This window comes from Benincasa hispida, chromosome 11 (assembly GCF_009727055.1).
Source record: "Benincasa hispida cultivar B227 chromosome 11, ASM972705v1, whole genome shotgun sequence".
NCBI classification, from domain to species: domain Eukaryota; kingdom Viridiplantae; phylum Streptophyta; class Magnoliopsida; order Cucurbitales; family Cucurbitaceae; genus Benincasa; species Benincasa hispida.
In genome coordinates, this window is record NC_052359.1 from 62,334,413 (window position 1) to 62,356,246 (window position 21,834).

Genomic DNA, 21,834 nt, shown 5'->3' on the forward strand with positions numbered 1-21,834 from the left:
AGTTGTCTCTTATAGTATGCATGCAATAGGTCAGTAGGTTAGTTTTCCAAGTTATATCTTTATAGTGGTATACATATCTCATTGTTACTGTTCAGCGTATATTCTTTGTGGGTTTCATTTTTTTTTTCTAGTTATGTCTGCTGTCCGTAATCTATCACTCGATCTTGTTCTTGTAGTTGAAGTCACCTTCTTCCTATCCTACAATGTAGATTTGTCGAAGTTACATTGTTGTGGTTAAAAAAAGTAAATAAAATGTAATCAAGGGTGGAATAAACTACTATTCCAAGATCTTCCTTGTTTCAAAATATTTTTTAAAAAAAAATATTTGTCAAATAGAACCATATATATACATGTCGATTTCAAGGTAGCCATATGGCTAATGTGTTAGAATTTCAAGAAAGCAAATGTTGGGAGTTTTGTCTATTAAAATCCCTACCGAGGTTCTTGGTTAAGTTTTTTGGAAACGGCTTGTGTTAAAGATTCAAGCCACAGAGGAGGTGTGGAGGATCGAATGAGTTATTCCAGTGACAAGATAGGAAAATTTGTACCCTCGATTGCGATATGGGGTTTTCTGAAAGTTTGAATGTTAGTATTCCAATAACAAGGAATGTTGGTACTCCGGCAACAAGGGATGAAATGGAGGTTTTCTGAAGGATTCTATGTTATGGGAGAATGTAATGGAGGTTTTATGAAGCATTCAAAGGTTTCTAAAGATGGAATAGTTGTCTACTTCAGTGTTGCATAGGGAAGATGAAATGGGATATGTAAGACGAAAGGGTTCTTTCTCCTTGGTATATGTAAAGGTCATGTGGGAAGACGTATTGCAGGTATTAAATGTTTATTTGATTTTGATTTTCAATTTTGATTTGATTTTTGTTTTGTGATATATCTTGTAGTTATAGAATGATTTTCGATAATACTATAACAATTAGGGTAAAAAATGGAGATATATTTTAGTACTTTCTGCTATCGGTGTAGATGTGGATATTTGAGATTTTTTTTATTCAAAAGATTTTGTTTTTAAACACACAAAAAATATAGGATTTCATACGAGGGTATAGTTGTCACTTTTTTAAATACAAAATTATGCTGTTGGAATATTTTGACCATTTTTAAAAATACAAAGTTGTTTAACTAATAAATTTGAATTTTTTCAAGAAAGGTTTTTAGCATTATTTTTGGACAAATTTACCTTTTTTTATTATTTTTATGATGGAGAGAGAAAGTGCATTTATTATAGAGAGAGAAAATGTATTTATTTGTTGAGATTTTTTCATTTATTTAATTTAATTGGAGAGAGAAAATGTATTTAATGAAATTTTATTTTTTATTTACGTTGGTTTTCACTTTTTTTTCTTTTTTTACAGATGCATGGCCATTTAAAAATAGGAAATTTGTATTGAATAATACAAGAGGGAAAAGAATGTGATTATATATACCACATTTTTAATATTTGCTATTATAGCAAACATTGACCGGTCAACCTTTCATTTTTTTCAAAATTCCAAATTTAACTTTCCTTTTTCATGTTCGTCACCTCCTTTGAACATTGTCTCGTGACCTTCTTCTTCTTTCATCGTGATTATATCTATCGTCTCCATGAAATCAAATCAATGAAGCTCCGTGATACTTTTTTGCTTTCCTTTTTGCTGTTCTTTCCTTTTCTTTCACGGTGAAATATCGATGAATCAGTCTCCATGAAATCCCATTCGTGAATCTCCGTGATACTTCGATCAATTCCAATTCGTGAAGCTTCGTGATACTTCGATCAATACCGATTCGTAAGTTCATTTTTCTTTTTTCAATTTCATCTTTGATTGGGAGTTTTTTTTTTTCTTTTAGCGTTCGTTCTTGTTTTTTCGATTCTGTTTTTCAATTTTTCCTAAATAGTTTTTGGTCATTTAGTTTTTTCTTTCTCTTTTTTTTTCAAGAACCTAATGTTTTCTTCAGCTCACTGTGAACATAATGGATTGTGAGTAGAGTTTGTGTGCTTTCATGAAATTTTGCTTTGTTCATTACGTTGATATTTTGAGTTTTGATTGATTAATTAAGTTAGGGCTTGCATTCTTCACTGTTTCATTTGATACTGTATATTCTTTCTATAAACATATCAGTGTATTTTGATGTTTGATACTTTTAGGTTTGACATTACAGCTACATTGGCTTTGTGTTTGTCATTGATAATGTCTATCAGTATATTGGAAGATATCAGTGGCTATCATTGATAATATCTATCACTGATAGAATGTGTGATTGCTATCATTTTTTATTTGTTCATTAATTTTTATTGATATCCATTGAAAGGCATGCCTAGTTTTAGATTGGTATCAATGATATTGATAGATTTATATTTGCTTTTGATAGCTATTAGAACCTATTGATATTGTTATTCAATAGTTTTTGTTTTACTTTTGCAGGAATTTTAAAACATGGTTATTCCAATAGTTGTTTTTCATAGTGGAATATGGAATGAAAAAAACTGTTATGTGAATTACAAATCTACTGGAGTTTTAGTAGATGATATAATGGTTTTTGAAGATTTTATGGGTTTAATAGTTAAGGAGATTTGTTTGGATGTGTCTACTTCTTCTATAGAACTTTCCGTTCTATTAGATTTTGTTATGAATCAGGTTCAAAATGTAGTTCAAATTCGTGAAGATAAAGATATAGCTTGGTTTTTGGCTTTAGTTAAGGAACACAATACACGACATCCTTTGGTTGCTCATGCCAGTAGTTGATGTTTGGAAGTGTCTTCTAATGTTGTTTCTAGTGGAGCTGAGAATTATTTGTCTACTGTTCCTTCTTCTAAACCTATGATTGATGATGGTGATTTCCAAGTGATTATGGATATATATATTGCTCGTGATTTGAAACAAAAAGATGTGTTTGCTAGCAAAGAGATTTTATCAAATTGTTTTTACTTGATAGCGGTTAAGAAGAATTTTGAATTTAAGACTATAATCTCAAATTCAAGAGCAATTATGTGTGTTCAAGATGGTTTTCAGTGGTATGTGAGGGCATCCCATTACAAGCGGACTGTTTTGTGGATGCTTAGGAAGTTTATTGATATTCATGATTGTTCTATAAAAAGTATTCAAACTTGTCATAGGCAAACTTCTTCGTCCTTAATAGCTGAATGTTTAAGAAATAATTTTAGATTTAGTTCTTCTCATACCTCAACTCCTAGTGATATTGTGCATAAAGTTCGTAAGGAATTTGGAGTAACTATTAGCTATTATAAAGCATGGAGGGCAAACGAGCAAATAATGAAATCTTTGAAAGGCGATGCACGTGAATCATATGCTTTGATTCCAAAGTTTTTTATGAAGTTAAAAGAAAAGAATCCAGGTTTCTTGTTTCTGACTTATTATATGATCTATCAATGATAGCTTCTATCACTGATTGGAGTCTATCGCTGATATCTTCCATCACTGATAACATGAAAATAATAGAAGCTATTGGTGATAGACTGCAACCAGTGATAGAAGCTATTGGTGGTAGGCATCAATCAATATATACCTTTTGTAATCTGGCTTAACTGTTTATTTTCTTCTTTTAGGTACATTTACTACCTATGAAGCGGACATAAATGGGCATTTTAAGTATTGTTATATGGCTATTGGAGCATCAATTGAGGGTTGGAAGCATTGTAGACCTAATATATCAGTTGATTGGACGTTCTTGAAATGTAAATATGTCAGGACTCTTTTGACGGCTTCAACAATTGATGGTAACAATCAGATTTTTCCTCTTGCTTTTAATATTGTTGACTCTGAAAATGATGCATTCTGGAGATGATTTTTTTAGAATTTAAGGAAAATTTTTGGTGAACGAGAGGGATTAGTCATTATTTCTGATCGGCATTTTAGCATTCCGAAAGGTGTTATGAATGTTTTTTCAAATGTTGAGTATTGTGTTTGTCTATGACACCTTTTGCAAAATATAAAGTTGATTTATAAGGATTCTTTAATTGATGAAATATATTATAGTTGTGCAAAAGCTTATACAATTGATAAGTTCAAGTTTTATATGAAATGGATGGAATCAATATATCCTACAATTCGGGAATATCTCAGTAAAGTTGATTTTGAGAAGTGGACACGTGCATATTCTAGGAGAAGAAGGTATAATATGATGATTACTAATATTTCAGAGTGCTTGAATAATATTTTGAAAGAGCCTAGGGAGTTCCCCGTTGCATCATTACTTGATTATATTAGAGAAATACTTCAAAATTGGTTTTATGAAAAGGGTCAATCAGCATTATCTATGAAGACTATTTTGACTAGTTGGGCAGAGTTTGAGTTGTGAGAGCAATACAATCAGTCAAGAAGCTTCAAGGTACAAATACCTTAACTATTAGAAAATATCATTAATAACATGTTCTATCACTGATAGTTTTTATTTTCACTGATATTTTTTGTTTTCACTAATAGCTTGAAAATATTTAATCAGGTAGGGATAGTATCACTTACAATTTCGTTTATATTTTAGTTTTCATTGACATTCCATTAGTTCACCTAGTTGATTACATTTTGTTGACTGTTTTATTTTTCAGGTTGATCCTATTAAAAATGAAGAATATAAAGTAGTTGATGGGGACAATCACTTTTTGATAAATTTGGCCTATAAATCATGCAGTTTTCATGTTTGGGATTTGGTGGAGATTCCATGTGCTCATGCTTGTGTTGTTATTCGTGGGCTAAATTTAGAGATATATACTTTTGTGTCAGACTACTATTTTTGCAGTACATTGTTATCAACCTATAAAGGATCAGTTTATCCTATTGGAAATCATTCTGATTGGAGATCTGTCGATGTTGATGTGAATGTATTACCTCCAATAGTTAAACGTCCGACTGGACGACCACGTAAACAAAGAATATTATCAATTGGTGAAAAGAAAAGGAGCTCGAAGTGCATCGATGTCATCGTCGTGGCCATAATTGTAGGACATGCAAATTTTCACCAGTTGTTTAATGAAGAAGCTTGATTTGTAATTGATGTTTGTAATGAAGAAGCTTGTTTTGTAATTGATGTTTGTCATTAATTTATCAATGCAGTGAGACAGCCGATGTTTTTCACCAATTTGTCAATTAGATTGTAGTTGTTGCTTGTTGTCATCAATTTAACCATTAGATAATGAAACAATTTGTTATTGATGTTTGTCATAAATATATTAAAGACCTTGTTAGTAATGTGTTGTTAGTGGAACAGACTTTGTTGTTGATATATCCATTCTTTAGTCAATATGATGCTTCACAATATGATGTTTTTATTTATGAAGCTTTCGTTTTCCTTTAGCCACAACAATTGAAAGAAATGATATCAAGCTATCTGTAATAGCTTATGTCAGCAATTAATACAATGAAGTGATAGATTCTATCACTGACAGTAGATAAGCATTTTTGTAGAAGATCCATCAATGATAAATTCTATCACTGATAGAATCGCCAACCAAATGCTACACGGTCGTATTGCATTACTGATACCATACTATCAGTGATAGAAGCTATGCAGCTTGTGTTTAGAGGATTTTATAAGGAGGATATCGCTCTCGGGGGAAATTTCGCTAGGAATTGAGGTGAGTATCGCTAAGAATTTCACAGGAAAAGCTTTGTATCGCTCTAGAGGGTATCGCTGGTTTCGCTCTAGAGGGTATCGCTAGTGTCGCTCTAGAGGGTATCGCTAGTGTCGCTCTCAAGGGTATTGTTGGTGTCGCTCTAGAGGGTATCGCTGGTGTCGCTTTAGAGGATCTCGCCAGTGTCGCTTTAAAGGATCTCGTTAATGTCGCTTGTGGGGATCTGTTATTCTTCAGTAAATGTAATGTCTTGGTTGCATGCATGTATTTATGTAATCTTTGTAGAACCTTAAGGGAGTTTTATTGTTTATATTACTAGTGTTTTAACAGGTTGGTATTTAGATTAAAAGTCTTGGGTGGTGGGTGCTGGCAGGAGGGACTAGTAACAACCTCTAAAATAAATTGAAAGTTGCAACTATATCAATCACATTTATGAAGGATTCATATTGATTCAATATAATTATCATTGATCTTGTAAAATAACAATGTAATTTCCAAAATCATAACAATCACTATATATTGTCAAAATAATTTCCAAACTATTGTCAAACAAAAGTCTATTGTCAATAAATAAGTCTCTCTATTGTCAATCAAAGTTGTGATATTTTGAGATCAAAGCTTAGAGCATCGTCATTCCACCTTGGAGACTGCCTTGTAGCTTTGCTTGGAGACACCTTGGTAGATACATTTGAAGAGTCCTTCTTTTTGTCTTTCTTTTGTTTCTTTGCGTTCTCCAAAATTTTCTTGGTTGGTTTTACTTGTCTTTTTGGTCTCTTGTTGTCCTCTATATTTTCGATGACAACCTTTGATCGATATTTTTTTGGACTTTTTTAAGAGTCTTTTCAATCACTTGAAATCATGGAATTAAATATAACATGACATCAATGTGTTATCAGTATCAGTCAAGTAAATAAAGCTTCCTATTATTTATAATATCACTGATAACAAACTATCAATGATAGTGTGTTATCATTGATAGTTGGTTATCAATGATTTCAGATATCACTGATAGCATGCTAATGTTATAATTAAGATCATCAATCAATCAATACTTACATTCTTTTTTGTCATATCTTCTTTATCTTTTTCTTCTTGATCTTCATCTTCATCTTTAGGATCATCATGCAATTGTTCTTGCTAGTCATTCTCTTAATCATCTTGAGCCTCCTTGTCCTTAGCAGTGTCAACTTCAGTCTGCATGCATATATCATTTTTGTTATTGTACTTCTTTACAGAAAAAGAAAATCACAAGTTTTACCTCTAGAACTTCCAAACTTGCATCTAAAAGCTCCAAACTAGATGATGGTGCTTTGTTCTTCTCAAGAGATTCTTGATATTACTTTTTTTTTTGTGGAAGTTTATCACTGATAGCTTCTTTTATGTGGCCCAATATATCAAGAATCTCCTTGTGCTTTTCATTGATGTCCTTCTTAATATCTTCTTGTCCTCTTTTTAATTCTTCGATTGCCTCTTGTAATGATGCAATTCTTCTCCCGGTTGACATTTATTTTCCTTCTTTTTCTTTTTCAATATTCATCTCTCTGGTTTCCACCTCCGCAAAATAGGCATAATGGTTGGATTGCAATTCTTGTTCAATTGGAACAAATGAAGCAACAGTAAACTGAAAGTTTAATAAAGATGTTAGTGATACAATTAATTTATAGAAATAATCACTGATTTCAAGCTATCACTGATTGCTTCTATCTACAATAACATGCTATCAATGATAGAAGATATCACAATAGTTCCAAATGACTGATAGAAACTATCACTGATAGTGGTATCTTCTATGTCATAAAAGCTAAAACATCAGTTATAGTTTCTATCATTTGATAGCATGCTTATAATATATATAAATAAAGAAAATAACAGTGATAAAAGACTTACTAATAATATATAAAAATAAAGGAAATAACAGTGATAAAAGACTTACACCAGTGGCTTTGAAAATATTGTTGTTGATGTGTTGTCAATCATTAGGTTCTTAAAACTCCCATTGAGTAAGTCTAGGTCCATCGCTTTTTATTCTTCGTGCAAATTCAATAGTGGGGTTGGATAATCTTAGTATAATTTCAAAAGCCAATATACCAAAGCTAGTAGAAATCCTTGGAGGAAAATGGAAGATGGCTTATTGATGACAACCTTCTTAAAAAACTCTATAGTTAGTTCAAAGGAAACTCTGCCCCATGGATAAGATCTAAACCTTTCTTCGTCATCCAACATTTTTAAATGCTTCCAACTTACTTTGTTATGTCTTTGTGTAGGAATTAGGAAGCTTTCTAGAAAATACAAGTGTGCAAGTTTGACCTTTATATCAATTGGTATGTTGGCATAAGAACATAACAAATTAAAAGTAGGTTGGAGCTCTCTTCTTATAATTTTTTTATTTGTCTTGAAAAAGAAGTTCCTAATTGTGTTGTCCATTGATTCCTGTTCACTATAGATACTATCTATAGGGTAATCATCACAATTTAAACCTGTTACTAAATAAAAATCCTTGAGGCCAAATTCTGAAATATGTCCTTCTAAATTAAAGGCCAATATATTTTACTTGGTAGTTGTGCATTGCCTTCTAATAAGGTGTGATATGAGTTGGTTGGGCATCCTTTTCATTTTCAATCTAAGAAGTGCCCAAAAGGACCTTCTCTAAATAGTTGGAGTGATGGCTCATCTAATTTTTCTATATTAGACAGGACATCTAAACTTATGAAGGAACTGACTTTTAATGGGTTTGCCCATTCACTTTCTGGAACAATTAATACATTTTCCTGTATATATAACAATAACATAAATGTAAGAAAAAAGCAACCACAAATCCATATAAATTTATAAAATATCATTAGATTGTGACCTTGATCTTCTTGTGTTTTTTCCCAGATGTTGATCCTTCCAATGTTTTCTATTTTCTTTCTCTATTTATCCTAAAAACAAATATGTAGGACCATTACATTCATATCATTGATAGCAATAATAGTGATAGATACTTTTCCTATGAATAAACAATCATAAAATCACAGTACAGGGAACTAAATTAGCATCAATGATAGCATCCATTAGTGATAGTTTGTTGATAGACAAATCCATCAACAAACTATCAATGAACTGTCAACATATTGCCTAAAGCATCAATGATAACTTCTATCCTAAAAACAAACATGTGGAACCATTACATTCATATTATTGATAGCAATAATAGTGATAGATATTTTTCCTATGAATAAACAATCATCAAATCACAGTATAGGGAACTAAATTAGCATCAATGATAGCATCCATCAGTGATAGTTTGTTGATAGACAAATCCATCAACAAACTATCAATGAACTGTCAACATATTGCGTAAAGCATCAGTAATAACTTCTATCCTAAAAACAAACATGTGGAACCATTACATTCATATCATTGATAGCAATAATAGTGATAGATACTTTTCCTATGAATAAACAATCATCAAATCACAGTAAAGGGAACTAAATTAGCATCAATGATAGCATCCATCAGTGATAGTTTGTTGATAGACAAATCCATCAACAAACTATCAATGAACTATCAACATATTCCCTAAAGCATCAGTGATAACTTCAGTTAAACAACAATAAATAACTAAATTAGCATAATATTCATCGAAACATCAGCAAATCACAACGAAACACAGTACTAATCTTCACATAATTAGCAATCAAACACAGTCAACAATAAACTATCTACATATTCCTCGAAAAACTAGCAAATTACAATCAACATTACAAATAATCTTTACATAATCAACATTTCGATGACTATTAGTCTATGATGACTACGCTGTGACGACTACACCGTGATGACTACACTATGACCAAAATGCATAATAAAATGAAACACCTAAAAAAGCTGGAGAATACATGTAGCCCTAATTTGAAATAACTATTTATCTTCTTATATAAACTGTCAATGGAAGAAGAACAAAGCCCTACGTTTTCGAATTCTTGCTATCAATGATGAAGAGATGAACAAAGGAAAAAGAAGAAAAAAAAGAAACGAAGAAGAACAACGTACCTTTTGAAGTTTGGAGCGAAATTGATGGGGAAGAAGACGGCACTGTCGAAATCAAAAGGTTGAAATCGGAAGGAGACGGTACTGTCGGAGCTAGAAAGGGTTGGAAGTGTTTTTTGCTTTTTTCGGAAGAAGATGAAGGGTCGAAATGAAATTTATAATTAGTAAAATAGTCCTTTACATTGTGGCCAAACGGTTTTATATAGGCCCATGTCCATTTTAGTCTTTTCTTTTTTCTGAGCTAAATTTTTAATATAAAAAATCTATATTTGCAAATACTTTTATCTTACTACATAAACTCTAATATTTATTGTAAAATAAATATTCATGCAACTTCCCCTTAAAAATATACTTCATAACATTTTGTTAGGTATTTGAAAATATTTTAACCAATATATAAAAGATACCACAATATATAAATTAGATATTGATTCAATGCTTAACACAAAATCACCTTATAATCTAATATATGAAATATACTACGATATATAAATAATATTAGTTTTATGTTCAACATAAATCGCAGTATATATCATAAATTTCATTTACAGTATATATATCTATTTAAGTAATCTGAAATCCCAACACATCAAAATTTTTATATATCACAATACACATAAAATTTAAATAAATAAAAGAAAACTCTCAATTAATTTTTATATTCTAACAAATACATTGAAACATTATCAATATACTTTGGAACATATACAAAATTAAGATCAGTAGATATTAAAATATACAAAATTAAGAGTATATATTTATTTAATCGAATTTCTTTATCAATTATGACACAGTATATAAATCACATATTGACTTAATATTCAACATAAATCATAGTATATATCAAATAAAAAACAGTATATAATTCACATATATCAAGTAAAAAAATTCATATTCCTTTAGGGGTTTATAACATGTATATTTAAGGTTTAAAAAAAAATTATCCTCGATCTTAGTGTGGCGGATTTGTATAGGCGACACAAACATAGTCCATCTTCATCTCTCTATCATCATATGGAGCCTATAACACATAATATTCCATCTTCATCTTTAATTCTTCTCAGCCATGGCCTCCACGGGTCTGGATAGGGAAAAAACTACAAATGGGAGAGAGAATCAAGGAGAAGACAAATAGCAACTTACCTCGGTGATTGAAAGTTGATGATGATGGAAATTGATGGACAAGGACGAAAGACTGATTCTAATGGGCGAATGACTGATGAATGAGGATGGATGGAACGCGGCGGACTGGCAAACGGCGGTCAAATCTGACAAGCGAAAGGCAGACTGGTGAACAACAGGCGGCGATCGGCCAAATTCGACAAGCGAACAGCAACAGCAGAGGCGTGTGAAATCGTCGAAAAGAGAAAAAAGAGGGATGAGGAAGGAGAAAAAGAGGAAGAAAGGGGAAGTGGAAGAATCCATGATTTTTCTTTTTTATTAAAAAAAACATTAATGAGCGTGAAGCGCATGGAGGAGAGAGAATCACAATTATATATTTATATATATATATTTATATATATTTGTGCGTGAGACCTATGGCTAAATTGTAAATAGCCACTCACATTAATGAAAAAACAAAATCCAATAAGTCATTTTTGTAAAAAAAAAAAAAAAAAATGAAATGTTCAATAGATATAGCCACTATTCTAGAGTCTTTTAGGTCGAAACCCAAAATTTATTAGCATGGCCATGTGAATATTAAGAACGCTTTCCGCACTGTATGGGCCTGGTAAATCGAGCCGAGATTGTGGGCTTTTTTTAGAATCTTTGAGGCCCAGCCCTAAAATCGTCCACAAACAAAAGATTGTTTTTTCTTTTCTTTTCTTTAGAACAGTGGGATAATTGATTAAAGCCTCAACATAGGAAAAATATCTTTTTTATATTTATTTTAGGCGTACTTTTTTAAAATAAATACATCCAAATCCAAAATGTAGTGGGGCACATAATAAAAAATTGATCAACAAAGATAGAAGTGTTCTTTAAAAGAAACTAGGAGTTAAAAGAATATTTTGGAATAAATTAGATATTATGAGTACTAAGATTGTACCGATTTAATTTAATTTGGATTATTGAGTGTATGTTCCAATCTCATGTCACAAATTTTAATAAATTAAAAAGATTTTTAACAATTCACCGCGCTTCGTTTCAAGAAAAGAAGGCAAACATGAAAATCAAATTCCACCCAATACAAAAGAACAATAGATTTTTTCTTTTTTAAAAAATGGAAAAATAAAAATCTATATGACATTGACATGTTCTTTATTGGGGAAAGAAAAAAGTCTCAAAATTTTCAAATAAAAAATCTCTTGTTGAATGAAACAATCTATTGTAAAATGAAATACCAAATAGGATCCGTAACAACTTTTTAAAAATGAAGGGTTCACATGAAATTTCCGGAGAAACTTATTCCGCGGAGTTGAGCTTGAGTTAGTGTTGACGTCGATGTTGATTTGATGTGATGTGATTCAATCTCTAGTACTTCAGCCTCTGATTCTCTTTCGATTGAGTGGATATCCTGACTTGAAGAAGAAAGACATCGAACGTTCTTGAAGTAGAAGTCTAGAAAGGCATCGAACGTTCTTGAAGTAGAAGTATTGGAAGAGTCTTTGTGTCTTCAAGGGTCTTGGAAGAGTTTTTTTTTTTTTTGTCTTTTAGGAGTCTTAGGAGTTTTCTATTTGTTGGTGAATTCTGTCTGGGCTCTCTGAAGGTAGAATTGCTGACCCCCTACAAATGGAGAGAGTTCTCTATCTATAGAGTTCTCATGTGGGATTCATGGGCTTCGGCTTGGTTGACCCATGGGTTTTTGGGTTTGATTTAACATCTAGGTCAAATTAACATATTTTTGGGTTTAGATACTTTAACCCAATAATAATAATATTAAATTAGACCAAGTTAATTTTATCCAATTCAACGATCATGATGAAACCACGTGCTATCATCCAAATTTATTTTCAACTTCAATTTGGACACATGTCAACTCCTAATTGGTCCCAAATTTAATATGTTTGAATTTCATCATTAATTTAGTAAACGACGTGGCAATTTGTAGTTGGTCCAAAATTTATCCTTCAACATGAAGTGAAAATGAAAGAGATAAGAAATCAAAAGTGAAAACTAAAAAAAAAGAAAACTTATTTTCAATGTAACTAATATGAAGTATATGAGAATATGAACCTCCTAAAAAAAAAAAAGTGTATGTGCCAAAGTTAAATTTGAAAAAGAGACAGGTTTGTAAAAAATGGTTTAAGAAATAGATTTTTATTTTTAGGATATTCCAATATTAACTTCAATAGAAACAGCTTTTTAACCCTATAATCTTTTTGGAAATATATGTTCTATTCAAACATGAAGGGTGTAGTGAACAAAAAAGGAGTTTCCAGTTTCAAAATTGAAATATTATAAAATTTTGTCCATCCTAAAAATAAAAAATATTTATGTAAATCTTAGTCTACATTTATCTTTGTACATTTCACTCAATTATCTAATCACATCTCTTCTTACTTCTTTTTTTAGATTTTTTTAATTTTCTTTTTGTGTTTGATTATGATAGGATGCACAAAAAGTAGGTGCATCTCCTAAAAATTTCTAGCAAGATAATGACTTATAATACTCGATGTCAAAATAGAGTAAAATGAAAAGATCAAACAATTTAGAGCGATGAAAAGATCAAGTAACTTTTATATATTTGTTAGAAGAATCCGTATTAAAAAAAATCAAGGAAGTTCTGATACTTTACCTTCTAAGTTTTTCATACACAATCTTTTAATTTTAAAAAATTAGAAGGGCGGCAAATGATTGCTTAGGATTTATCTCTTTTGACCTATATAATTCGTAAAAGCTATTGGTGTTTTTTCTTTTAATTTATCTTTGTTTATATATGTTAAAGACTTTTTCTAATCTCTCTTTCATTAGGAAATATACAATGAAAGTCCAAACCCAAAACATACAATTTCGAGATCTAGAAAGGTATAAGCCGGCAAGTCAACGCATTCCTTCTTTTTTTTAACCAAAAATGCCCTTTTTTTTATGAGCACGGATTACGTCCCATGCTCTTCCAGCGCACATTATTAATTATATAAAATATTGTTTGATGTGTATGTATTTATATTTCTATGGAGGAGAGGACATTATATAATACATACAGAAGTCTTGAGATTATTATTTTTTTTTTATGCTTTTGACTTTTATATTTTGAATCTATTTTAGAATTATAGAGCAGCGTCCAATATAAGTCATCGTATTTATACATTATCTTTGTATTGTATATTTCTCTGCTTACTTACGTGGATATAGATGACACATTGTTAATAAGTAATGTGAATACGTAGTGTAGCCAAGTAATTCTCTTATGTATTCATCGATATGTATTCTTTCTCAAAATAAAAATTTTGAAAAGAAAAAAAAAAAGAATTTGTCTCGTTACATATTATGACGGTATACAAGTTAGATGCATCTCAATATTTTTCATAAATGAATTGCAGAGAGTATTGGAGAGAGAATAAATTGTGGGCCATCTCATTTTTGGGTATCTACCAACAGAATTGAAATCCAAAAGGATTCTCCCTTATCTTCTCCATTTCTTTATTCAAATCCATTGCAGATGAGCTCCCCACTTCAAAGATGGTCTCTCAACGGCTTCACCGCCCTCGTCACCGGCGGAACCCGAGGCATTGGGTCAGCCCTTAATCAATCTTATCGATCCAAAATTTCATTTCATTCCTTTTTTGATGTTCTTACTTTTGAGTCTTTGAAAATTTCTTAGGTACGCCATAGTTGAAGAACTGGCTTCACTTGGGGCGGCCGTACACACCTGTTCCCGTAACCAAACAGAGCTCGACGAAAGGCTAAAAGAATGGGAACAAAAAGGCTTCAAAGTCACTGCCTCTGTTTGTGATCTCACTTCAAAATCTCAGCGTCAGCACCTCATTGACACTGTTTCTTCCATCTTCGATGGAAAACTCAACATCCTCGTAATTTCTCTCTCTAATTTTCCTATTTCTTAAACAAACCCAAATGGAAAATTGTCGAAATTCTGAAAATGGGTCGTTGGTTTTAAGGTCAACAACGCCGGGACGGTAACATTGAAACCAGCAACAGAGCACACAAGCGAGGATTACAATTACATGATGAGCACAAATTTTGAGGCTTCTTATCATCTCTCCCAAATTTCGCATCCAATTTTGAAGGCATCTGGCTATGGAAGTATTGTGTTTGTGTCGTCCATTGCAGGAGTCACTGCTTTGCCAAGAATTTCAATCTATGCGGCATCCAAAGGTATGGATTTACATAGATAATTACCGGGTAATTAAAGATTAATCTCGAAGTATTTGGGTAATTTGTGTTTGCAGCGGCAATTAACCAACTCACTAAAAACTTGGCGTGTGAATGGGCAAAGGATAACATTCGTGTCAACACAGTGGCACCGTGGGGGGTTAGGACAACAATTTCTAAACCGGATGCGGCGGTTGTGGAAGAATATGGGCGGCTGATCGGGCGGACGCCGGCGGGGCGGATCGGAGAGCCGGAGGAGATATCTTCGGTGGTGGCATTTTTGTGCCTTCCTGCGGCTTCTTACGTGACTGGACAGATCATTTGTGTGGATGGCGGCTACACGGCCGGTGGTTGGTAGGCAAATCAAATAACAAAAATAATTGGGAAATTAATGAAATTACAGTTTAATCCTCTATGTTTCGATATTTATCTTCCTACCAAAGAGGCTAAAAGTTGTAATTCTCCTTACTCAAAAAAAGAAAAAAAAAAATTGTAATTCTCCTATTCCATGTGTTATTTACTTTTTTCTAAAAGAAAAAGAAAAATTGGAAGTTGTGTATGTGCATTTATTCAATTTTGTCTCCCGTCTGTTATTGAATTTTAAATTTTGAATCTAGATATCTTTAATATTTTTAAAATTTATAGACAAGCAAAATTGAAAGTTAGAGAATTCTTTTAGATATAAAATTCAAATAAAGCAGTTAATTTTAATATTTTTTAATCTGTTAAAGAACTTATTAGATACAAAAATGAAAATTCCATGAATTTATTAGACTATTTAAATTGAAAGATTTATTAGATACAAAAAATTGAATGTTCAATAATTTATTAGATATCTTTAAAATTTAAAGGGTAAATAAATAAAAACTTAAAAATTTATGATCATTTGATAACCAATTGATTTTTAAAAAATAGTTGTGTTTAATAATTAAATTGAAAGATTATTAGATTAAATTGAAAATTTTACTAAATATATTAACTCTATTTTTAGAAGAAAAAAAATAGCACAAATGGAGGTATATTAGCAAACACAAGCATTTCGTTTTTGTAGAAAACAATTTAGAAGAGATCTTTTTATTTAGTGTTAAGGAGTGGAGATGGTTAAAAAAAAATTTAAAAATATTTGGTATTTCATAATAAGTTATAAATTAAGATAATACGAACATTTCAGAATTAGATTATTGAAATAAATTATAAAATATTTTATATTCAAAATCGTTTAATATTAAGAGTTTATTTGATTGTGTGAGATGAAAATTTATGGACAAGTGGAAGAGAGAAATGTACAATTAGAGAGAGATAAATTAAAGATAATGCTTCTATTTATAGAGTTTTCAAAAGCCCTGGGTTTGGTTATCTTTTGGGCCTAACAATTGGACTTGAATTGGGCCCATGCTAGGTATAATTTTTTATTTGGCCTAATTTTTCACCATGGATTTACTTTGGGTTAGATTTTAGATCCGAATGACTTTAATTATTCGGTTCGATCAAATTTATAATTTGAGACTCAATTGGAATACTAGTCAAATTTATTGATCATGGTCTAGGCTTAATCACAATTGAATTCAACAAGCCTATCATTGTGATCAAATGACCATTAACGAGACACATGATAATTTTTAGTTTGTCATTTATTTGTCTCCAAATTTTAATTTACACTAATTTAATAAAAGGGGCACTTGCAAAAAGGGCAAAACAAAATACATTAATTAGGCACATAGCCTACATGTTTTGTTGTTTACAAAAATGAAAAAAACATAGTCCAACCCACATTGTAAAAGATGTAAAATGTCACGATGCTTTCACTACTGATACACACTTGATACACCTGATACACTTGATACACTACTGATATACGCTTGATATATTTTATAAACTGATATACTTGATATATGATATACTTGTCAATCATGCACTTATTTATATTGTTGATAAATTCGATACACTTGATTGATATACTTGATATACTTGAAAATGATGTAATTGATTGATAAATTACAGATATCACTCATTTGTTTATATTGTTGATAAACTAATACACTTGACTGATATACTAGTGATAAACTTGATAATGATGCACTCTTGTATAATGTTGTTACATTTGATTGCTATATTTTATTGATATATTTGATAATGATACACTAGGTTATATCATTGATATACTTTACAATGATTCACTGGTTTATACAATTGCTACCGTTGATATATAATATATTTAAGTTTAGATTTTTTTTTTAGAAGGAGGAGGAGGAGGAGGAGGAGGAGGAAAGAAAGAAACACTCAATTTCTTCTTCTCCGCCCATTCCCCCTCACATCTCTCTCTCTCATCAGTTTCCATCCACCATCGCCGCTCAATGTTCCACCTTCCTCCATTGACAGCTGCAACCTCGGTGCACGCCCGGTTGCCGTCGCGTGAATCTTCGCCAATGAGATCTTTTCATCAGTTTCTCTCTCTTTGTTTTTCTCCACTATCCTTCTTTCTCTCTTTCTTTTTCCGGTTGAATCAATGAGCAAGAGCATACGTTTGTTAAAATTGGCAAATTTGGAATACAAAATAAAAAAAATTTAAAAAAAAATGAAATTTGAGAATTTTACTATATCTACAAATTTCCATACATCAAAGACATGCTTGCAACTATACATTTTACATTTGCCTCCCATTGCAATTTCCATTAATAAAATGCACTTTTGTTGTGACAACGTAGCGAAACTTGATTGATCGAAATTTTTTATTTTTACAAAAAATAAAAGTTGAAGAGATCCCTTTACATAGTTGTGGAAGGTTAAAAGCTTCGACCTTTAAAATTTCACCATTAAGTATAGTCAAAGACTCGTAAATTATGAAGATTTGGAATGAAAAATTGAACCTTAAACCACAAAATTGATAGTATAAATACTGTACCAGTTGAGTTACGCTCTCGTTTACTGTTAACCTTATGAAACAATATCTAAAATTTCATAAGCAATTAATACTCAAACATAAATGTCAAGATCAATGGAGTGGGAGAGAGTCAGAGAGTTAATAAGAAAGAGAAAAAGAACATAGTGAGGGAGACTTGAATGTGGGATTAGAAACAAAAAAATCAATATGGGAGAGAAAAAAAGGTAAGGTATGCATTATATTAAACAAATTTAGGATAAAATTGTCTTAAAAAAATGTTTTTTTCTTTTTCATACTTTTATATAGACTAGTTTAATACTACCCACAACGCAAGTAGTTGTGTAAATTTTAAAAAATGACTTAATTACAAAAATTGAATAATAAACTTTAATTTACAATTAAATTATTATAATTTTTCAAAATACTAAAACTAAAAGTCTAACACTAAGCCCATCATTAAATTAACCATGGCTTTTCTCTTTTAGTTTATTTTTTTAATAATTCTAGTTGAATTCTTAGCCAATTTTTTTTTTTAAAAAAATGAGTTTTAAAAACTACCTTTTCTAATTTTGAAATTTTGGTTTATTTTTTAAAACATGAATAAAATGTAGACAACAAAACAAGAAATTTAGAGGTAGAAAATTTTTTATAAACTCAATTTTTAAAAATAAAATAATTACTAAACGAGTCCAAGTGTCGTGTGTCTCCCTCTCCTCGTATGCAATTCTTACTCCTCGTATTGGCCAAGATGATAAGTATTGTTAATATTTGTGTCGATTTTTTTTTAACTTGTTCATTGCTAGTTTTGATTTGGAATGTTTTTAGAAAATTGACAAAAATGACCTATTTGGAGTTTGATTTTGTATTTTTGACCTATTTTTGAAAAACAAGTTTTTTTGACCCCCTTGATGAAGAAAATGATGTAAGCATGAAAAAGATTGATTGTACAATTACTCTTATGTTCCTTACTAAATTCTCACTTTCAATTTCAACAACCAACCTACCAAATTAATTCAAAAAAATTATTTTATCCAAAAATAATTGACAAAAAATTATTTTTCACATTCCAACATTAAAAATTCCTCCACCAAATTTAATTTGTTTACAACCCCACAAAAAGTTATCTACATCAAATTATTTCCAGAATGATATTTTATATAAAAAAAAATGAAAAAAATAGTTAGACGATCGTTTTCATGGGGAGAAAAGTTAGATGAATATTCACCGAAGCTGAGCGATTATAGCAATGTGAAGAAACGTTAGACGAATATTCACTGAAGCTGAGCGATTATTGGGACTGGGTATGGGGAAGGCACTGGGTAGAGAGGGGGCGTGCAGAGAGGGAGCGGGTATTGGGACTAAACGATCGTTTAACTATGATCGATGGGAACGAGAGGGCATCGGGTAGAGAGGGGGCGAGTATGGGACTAAACGATCACTTAACGATGGGAACGGAAGAGCACCTGGTAGAGAGGGGGCACACAAAGAGGGGGCGGGTATGGGACTAAACGATCGCTTAGCTATGATCGATGGGAACTAAACGATACGTTGGATTTTCTAAACGATGAAACTACACGATCGCGTTAAGCGATGCGATGAAGTGCTACGCGATAGAATTGAGCGACCATTTAGATATAAACTTAAGCGATCGTGGCATGGGAACTAAACGATACGTTGGATTTTCTAAACAATGGCACTACAAGATCGCTTAACTACAACGCGCACTAAGCGATGCGATGAAGGTGGTCATGTTCTATTCGATACGGGTAGGAAAAGAACCCAACTCGGTATTATTAAAAAAAATAGAGAAATCAGAACCCAGTCAAGATGATATGGATCAACCCCTTCTTCTTGTGCCAAAGATCTTACCATTTCCGAAGGAACTGGAGTTACATCTCTTTTCCATTTCCATTCCAGAGTTTTTATGTGTTTCCACACCCCTTCGAGACCCAAAAATGAACAACTTTTCTTCGGAACACATACAAGATTCGTCATTGCAAAAAGGATAATGGTAACCCTACCATACGCGATACAACTGAGTGATCATTTAGATGTAGACCTAAGCGATCGTGGCGTGGGAACTAAACGATACGTTGTATTTTCTAAACGATGGAGCTAAGTGACCGGTTTTCTCAAGGTGCAATCCGGTTCAAGTGGTGCAGGTGGTGCAATTGGTGCAAGTGGAGGGATGGGTGGCTCCATAACACGATTCATAAACTGAATCTCTTCCTTAGAAGGAACGAGTTCCAATGTAATTCTCACCTACAAAACATTGTAATCATGACTAAATAAACTAAGAAGCTATAAGTATCAAGATAATTCTAACCCAAAAAAATTAAGAAGAAATATACTGCATCTGACCCAAAGACTTCTTCTCTAATCACTCCATATGGAGGAGAATGTGAGCACGACCATCTCAAAATATGTGGTATCGCATTTTCATTCAATCTATTTGCAATGCGTCCAAATAATGATGAAACCGTTTCATATGCTCATACCTATATAAAATGTAAGTGTATATCAGTGGTGTATTTTTATGAATATTCAAACAAATGTAAGTGTAATTCAAACAAATTAAGTTACCTGAAAAGCATAGGAAAATCCGTAAAGACTATACGTCTGTTGTTTTCCATCTGTATTGCCTTTATAAGCCAGTGCTCTATCTTTCAGCCCGTGTTTGAATCGTTTAATTGTATTGACAAAAAATTTCTTGCTCCAATCCTCGTTACAAAATCTATTCCAATCGTCTATGCTAAATTTTCAAAATCCATTTACTTTTTCCTCTCTCTATCCATCATAGCAAACTCAATAAAATAAAACAATGCAATTTTCACTGCATCAAAATCATTTTCAAACTCAAGAGTTGGAAAAAAGAGTCCAACTCATATGCCTTCATGCCCTCATTGTCATTCAGATACTTGGCTCTAAGTCTAACAAAAGAATTTTCTCCCCTCACATCTCTATTTGATGTGTTTAGTCCTGTGATAAGGTTAAATTCTGCTTGACTGAAGGATACTTTATTCCCCATAAGATCAAAGCTAATCACATCTTTCCTAGGTTCCTCTACCTCCCAAAGAAAAATATAATGAATTAGTGGTCCATTGAATATGATATTTGTGTCAAGGAGAGGACCAAAACATGTTTGTCTAAACATGGCTAATTGTGTCGAAGATAGTTTTTTCTTAATTTTATGGATAGTCTTTCCTATGTGGGAACAACATGAAAGGGTCGCAGGAAAATGGTCATTAGAGTGTACCTTCATATCTAGTTCCATTATAACCTATATTTTTCATGAAATGGATAAATTAGAAGACAAAACATCATGATCATCAATGCATACTTAAAAAAAATAAAAAATTATATATAAATATAAATAAATAAAAAAACAGAATACCCTACCTAGTCCAATACCTGACCAGGCCGGGCCAGGCCAAATTCTAGAAGCACCCCCCACGGCTTGCCCCCTTCTACGCGAGCGATTGTGTAGTGCCATCGTTTAGAAAATCCAACGTATCGTTTAGTTCCCACGCCACGATCACTTAGGTCTACATCTAAACGATCGCTCAGTTCTATCGCGTAGCACTTCATCGCATCGCTTAGCACGCGTCATAGTTAAGCGATCTGTAGTGCCATCATTTATAAAATCCAACGTATCGTTTAGTTCCCACACCACGATCGCTTAGGTCTACATCTAATCGATTACTCAATTCTATCGCGTAGCAGTTCATTGCATCGCTTAACGCGATCGTGTAGTACCATCGTTTAGAAAATCCAGTGTATCGTTTAGTTCCCATCGATCATAGCTAAGTAATCGTTTAGTACTAGGCGATGATACTAAGCGATCGTTTAGTCCCATACCCACACCCTCTCTGCACGCCCCTCTCTACCCGGTGCCCTCCTGCTCCCATCGGTTTAGTATTACTAAGCGATCATTTAGTACTACTAAACAATCGTTTAGTCCCATACCCGCCCCCTCTCTGCGTGCCCCCTCTCTACCCAGTACCTTCACGTTCCCATCGATCATAGCTCAGCGATCGTTTAGTACTACTAAGCGATCGTTTAGTCC

At 32.1% G+C, this 21,834-nt stretch overlaps 1 protein-coding gene across 1 annotated transcript; it reads left to right on the forward strand.

Annotated features, from left to right (window-relative positions):
* The first annotated feature begins 14,114 nt into the window (after positions 1-14,114).
* LOC120091235 (tropinone reductase homolog) lies at positions 14,115-15,469 on the forward strand. The gene is made up of 4 exons (XM_039049174.1): positions 14,115-14,290; positions 14,379-14,586; positions 14,674-14,890; positions 14,965-15,469. Exons 1-4 carry the CDS (start codon positions 14,217-14,219, stop codon positions 15,243-15,245), a joined length of 780 nt encoding a protein of 259 aa, XP_038905102.1. The 5' UTR covers positions 14,115-14,216; the 3' UTR covers positions 15,246-15,469.
* The last annotated feature ends 6,365 nt before the right edge of the window (positions 15,470-21,834 follow it).